A 6422-nucleotide genomic window follows, 5' to 3' on the forward strand; every position below is an offset into this window, starting at 1 on the left:
AGATTAAAAAATAATTAATATGTATTTAAAAACAGTTTTTTAGAAATCTGGGAAAAACATTTAAGAATAATGGCTTAATTAATTCATACCAAACAAATATGTGAGTGTTTTTATCTATTTTCTTACAAAATGCATATCCAAATCTTGCATTACATACATTGTATCGTACTTTCCTTTATATTTTTATTGCAAAGTATAATATCAATTTCGTTTTTCATTTCCTTTTATTCTTTTTCTTTTGCTGCATATTATTTCTAGTAAAAAAAAACAATTGTAACAGTAAAGAAAAGAAAAGAAAATAATGAGAAGGAAATAGGGAAAGGAGAGAAGGGAGAAGAAAAAAAGAAGAGAAAGAGAGAGAGAGAGAGAGAGAGAGAGAGAGAGAGAGAGAGAGAGAGAAGTAATACTTCCTCTCTTGCTCTGTTCTACATAATTATACATCATCTTTTCTATACAATTATACATCATCTCCACATCAAATTTAAATTAATATTGTAGGAAGGATTAAAATAGTATTGATTAAAACAATTAATTTACTTACATTTTATAAAAACTTATACAAAAAACTATAAATAAGACAACAGAATATATCCTAAATTAAAAGAAAACATTTGCAATTTTATTACATTAATTTAACAATTCAGATTTTTAAATACATCAACAATATCTACACATATTTTATACTAATAAAAGATATTTTTAGAGAAAACTTACGATATAGCATGTAGCAATTCTTGTCGCTGCTTCTCTTTCACTTTTACGCTTCCACCTTCCTCAAGGGCTGCTTGCAATTCTCTTTGCAAGACTGCCAATTTGCGACGTTCACCCTCCAAAAGTAACGAAGTAACCTAAAACAAAATGTAAGAATTATTTGCTATTTCGTTGAATGGCAATAATAAAATTATAAAGTAAAATAACATTTTCGGTTTCTTGATATATAGCGTATCAAAATAAAAAGCAAAAAAGTAAATTGATTGTCAAAAGATAACTTTATTTAACTGCTATGGAATACTATTTACACACACACACACACACACACACACACACACACACACACACGGAATATTTATTTCCGTTAATTTACACGAATCTGTTTCATGTACAATAGGTAATATAAAATATGTAAATTTATTATAAATTGGAAAACAATACAGAAAAAAAGCAATTAAGTTTCATGAATGTTAATTAATGTTATATTTGACATTAATATTCATAAATAAAAATAAACAAGCAAAAAATAGAAGCTTCAGAGTAGTTCGATGCAACAATAAAGAAGCCATCAGTGATCAATACTCTCTAAAAATTACCTACATAAATGAAAACACACAGTTCATGTAGTTTACATTGTACATATGCATGTAGATATTAAATTATATTATATTATATATTTTACGCATAATGCATAATCTTGCTGTTAGCTGTGTAAAATAATGATATTATAATTTGAAGAAAGATATAATTATAGAATGTAAAATTATTTTCTGAAAAAATTCTTCTCTGCATCAAATTATTATAGCAAAAAATTTCTGAAAAACTAAAGTTGCAAAAATTAATTTCTGCAGAAATCCGATATTATTTTGAGCGACAGGTGATTCATTTGCTTCGTGAAATACATAGATACTAAATGAATGAAATGAAAAAGTTAATTCTTGTTAAAAATTAAGAGTAGAACATAGGCATAAAAGGTGCAAAAGAAGAAACTGCAGTGTTACTTTTACCATCTGAGAACGCATATGATAAAAGAAAGATGAAAATTTATCAACTGATGGTAATACAGTTTTTTTTCAATAATCACATGTTGGTACAAATTTTTAATACTTTAATTTATCAACTATCGATATAAAGCTACCAAACTCAAATTATCAATACAACTGTTTTTGAAAATAGAATAAAATTTAAATATACCTAATAAGTAGTATCACAATTTTTTTATACAACATAAATAATATATATCAGTAAAATCTGTCAATTTATAAAAATCTAATTTGTTCTATTTAATTAAATAACAATAATAACAAATGCAATTGAACGCATTAGTGAGCATTAGCGAACTAAAGTTGTTGTGCACTAATCTATTCTAAAAGCAAATATCTCAAATGAAAAAATGCTCAATATATATTTTATCAAACACCATAAAATTTCTTGTATTAAGAATTTAGTAATTTAATATATTTCTATTATTTTTTTATTTTATTTACGAAGGAATGCATAAATTCAAACTGTAAAGAAATAATCTTAAATAATGAAAATTAAAAATAGAATGTACACTACACTTACACACACACACACACACACACACACACATACACGCACGCACGCACGCACGCACGCACACACGCATGCACAAACCTAATATACAACACAGTTCTCTAAGAAATGTTCTAAGAACATCCAAAGGAGATGCCCTCCCTCCGTCTTTCAAAGAATCATATTGCGTAGGAAATAAAAGTTTTACATATACTCTTATAAATAAAACATATATATTAATTATAAGACATTAAATTATAAGATTACTTGAGCGGCGCAGCTTTCTTATTACACTTTCTATTAAAAATGTTAGCATCAATTCTGAGCATAAACAAAAATTAATAGGTTAAAGAAACAAGTTCTTTATAAATGCTTCGAAAGAGGACAGTGTAAGAAACCTCATGTTTTTATTTATACCTTGTAATGATTTCAATTTCCCTGCTGCGTCCACGATTTCAATTTCCCTGCTGCTCCACGAGCACGATAAATCGTACAATACGCATCAAATACACACACGTTCGAATTCACGCTTAGCTCGCGCGCGAACATCTCATATGCAACGACGCGTGCAAATACGCACACGCGCACGTGTACTTAAATCATTCATATACTTGTAACACAAGTATTGGTTCATGAGTACAAGCATATATATGTATACGCGCATATATACGCGAGCGAAGAGATGCCTGAATAGATAAAGGGAGATATGAGCCGCTTGCCGCGACGACCCCTAAGCTCGTTGTGCTCGACGGAAGATACGAATGTACTCTATAATTGGTCGAAAGTACTGGACTTCCTACGATTGTATGAGTTATTATTGCTAGATTATGCTAATTTCACAAAAGAGATGAAAGCTCGCGTTGATGCGCTCATAAATCGTGTTGCTCTTTTCTTCTTGGCTCACCACTGTTAACTAGTAGGTAATACCTACTAGTTGTCCTACTACTACACTATTAACCCACTAATTTTCTCTCCCATTGAGAGATAATTAGAGATTAAAATCGATAGATATCTTTAGGATGTTCTACATTCCATATCCCTTTTTTATATTATATACAATTTTTTGTATACTTTAATCTTTTCCTCTTTAAATTAGAAGTGAGATAATATGTGTAGAATAATTGTAACAGAAAGATATCGATGTGTTATAAGAATTTTAGTTAAATGTTTACAGAAAGATAAATAATTAAATAATCATCCATTTCCGAAAATTATTTAATTAATTAATCGCTAGCACTCAGACATTGTATCATTATGGAATATTATATTACGTATATATTTTTTTAATTCTTTTTTATTATAATAATTTTGTTTTCATTATTATTCACATATTTTAATATATCGAAAGGATAAATTTTGTTAAAAAGTGCTCCATATATTTGCACTGCGGAAATAGATAACAGTCGCAAAAAGATTAGAGTCACCTAACACTTTGTAACACTGTATCGCGCATATTGAACATTTATATTCCAATTCAGAATTTAAATTATATCGCATCGTAGCCAATATAAGTAAATTCGATCCAAATATATAGTATTTATAATATACTATAAATTATACGATAAATAAATCTTGATACATTTTTGTATGTATAATAATGATTTAGAGTTTATCTCGATTCGCGCATCACAATTTAAAAAACGCGAAACGCACGATAATAAAATTATAGCTTCTCCAAGCAAGTCCAAGCAATTGTCTCGCTTACTATGCAATGCAGTGTTAATAAAACGGAAATTACTACACTTGTATGTACATTGCTACAGCATTACAGAAGTATTATCCAATTGACGGATTAACATTTTTTTATATTTTATTACGCATAAAAGAAAGAAAATATTTCTCTGAGAAAAATACAATTCGTTTCTTTTAATAGAATAATTTTCAAAGTATAACAATTTTTAAAATATTTGGAGGAAATATCAAGACGTATTTATGATAAAATTCATTACATCATAAAAGCTTCAAATTGAGTCAGTTGCAAATATTGCATTATTTATGACTAATCACGCACATATGTCAGTGTAGATGTGAAGAAAGAATTCGAAAGAAACTTCTTTGCAATAAAAATTTCAGTTCATATACGTGCTTGATTATAATTAAAAATCTATTTTGACAGGCATGCGGATAAATATATTTATTCCATTTTAAAATACGTTCCGCTATTTTCGATTGTTCGATCGAGTATCTATAAGATATTTTTGAAAGAAATGGTTCTCTAAAAAAAAATATCTAGAAGATCATTGTCGAAGAGATCATTGTTGAAGAGATGTTGTCTTGACTCTCTTTGCAAGAGAACTTTTTCTGAGAGATGTGACTTTTCTTCAGATTATTATCAGTCGAAAAGCACAGCAGTGCAATGTGTCGATTATGTTCACGCGATCATCGGAAGTTTCCAAACGCCACCGGAATCGAAACACGTACAAGTGCTCGTTGCCAAAGCTTCGTTATTGCAGATCAGACTATCTTAGTTTCAGCAAAATTCAGCGATAAGTCAGCTTGAATTGCCAGTTTCGTGGTAGTACGAGTGTCAAATCAGACTTGGTCAGCATAAACTTTGGCAAAGTTCAGCGAATCTGAACTATCCTAAAAAGAAACTTTAACAAAACCGAATTAGAAGCATCGCATTATTTTAAAATATCTATAATTAAATATCTATAACTGTTTATTAAATATTTTTAGTAATTCTTCCTTGACGAACATTATTTATTACCTCACTTAATCCTAAGTCTTTAACATATCATCTTGTTTTCACGCGTTCCTTTATTATATTGTAAATAAATACAAATTTTATGAAAACATTTCCAAATTAGATTTTTTAAATCGCGACGGATGCACTATGTTGCATCATGAAACGGATATATGATGGTGCTTGGATATGATCGTCTGTCGAAATAAAACTGTACGCAATTCCTTGGAGCACTGACTCCGCTTATTAAAGATTGTCGCGATACCAAACTGATTATGAGTGCACCAAGCAATTATCCTGTCTATCGTAATCGCGTATTCTTGCTGACTATTTGCGGACATTACGCTAATGTGTATGTGTGATCGAGATTGAGAAAATAATCGCTATTAGAATGTTGCACACTTACTACGCAGCTGCACAATTATGCAGAATTAATTGTTAATAAAATTGTTATCGATAATTTTTCGCAGCACACAAGCAATTTCAATGGAATCTGTGAAATACCGGTAGCATGAATTAATGTTAATGCATATCCCGTGATGAGAAATCTTTATGGTGATGCTCAATCGTAACATAGATATTCGCGGAAATCTTAAACATACATTAAACTAAAAAGTCAGCGTATGTATAAGATAACATAATAAAAAATAATAAGCTTCCTAGCTTTTTTACCTAAAGCTTCACTTTTCTTAATTACAATCACAGCACGCAACCGCATAATTACTTCAAGGACCCTCGTGATTTAATTTTCAGTAATATGTAACTCTATGTCATTATGAGTAATTTCATGTTACAATATGATTAGATTGGTAACACGCAAAATTCTTACCTTGAGATGCTGCAAAGAATACTTCTTATAATTAACGCGTTTCTTAGATATTCGGTGTTCGTTAATTTTACAATCTGGTGCATTATTAATTTTCATAATATATAAATTCCATTATGCTATTTTAATTTCTAAAAATTTTGTTGGACTCATATGTTGTTCTCGAAATAATTGATTCGAGTGAAGCAACCGCCAATTTATTTTACCAGCGGTAAATTATAAGTTTCAATTTCACTTTCGATTAGTTTGATTCGATTTTTTTTTTCTTTTCAACCGCGATTCTGTTACGCCGAAACATCGCGGCGGTTAAAACGGAAAATCATCCGTGATGAAACGAATTAGCCGGTAAGTCCATAGAGAAATCTAGCATGAAGAAACGGCGAAGAGAGAAATTTCGCTATTGCTTACTTGTACAATCGTACTTAAGCGAGTGTAATTTATGCGCATAATATTTAAACGTAATTGATAGTCCAATGGCATACAAAATTAATATCGTTAACGTGTACATTTGCAATAAAAAAGAGCATACAATTGCAAAATATTATAATGATTAATCTGAATCTGCTCGTTCATTTATGATAAGTCTCCAGAACTCTACGCTCATTTACTCTCTCCCTCTCTCTCTCTCTCTCTCTCTCTCTCTCTCTCTCTCTCTCTCTCTCT

General features: G+C 29.8%; 1 protein-coding gene across 1 annotated transcript in view; it reads right to left on the bottom strand.

The window, feature by feature from the left end:
- The window catches only part of LOC108687410 (protein no-on-transient A-like), a 37947-nt gene that overhangs the window by 29256 nt on the left and 2269 nt on the right, over window positions 1-6422 (bottom strand). The window contains exon 2 of the mRNA XM_018193164.1: window positions 715-848. Coding sequence (XP_018048653.1) covers window positions 715-848 — 134 coding nt within the window. The remainder of the gene's footprint in view (window positions 1-714; window positions 849-6422) is intronic.

The sequence above is a fragment of the Atta colombica genome, unplaced genomic scaffold (assembly GCF_001594045.1).
Source record: "Atta colombica isolate Treedump-2 unplaced genomic scaffold, Acol1.0 scaffold207, whole genome shotgun sequence".
Taxonomy (NCBI): Eukaryota; Metazoa; Arthropoda; class Insecta; order Hymenoptera; family Formicidae; genus Atta; species Atta colombica.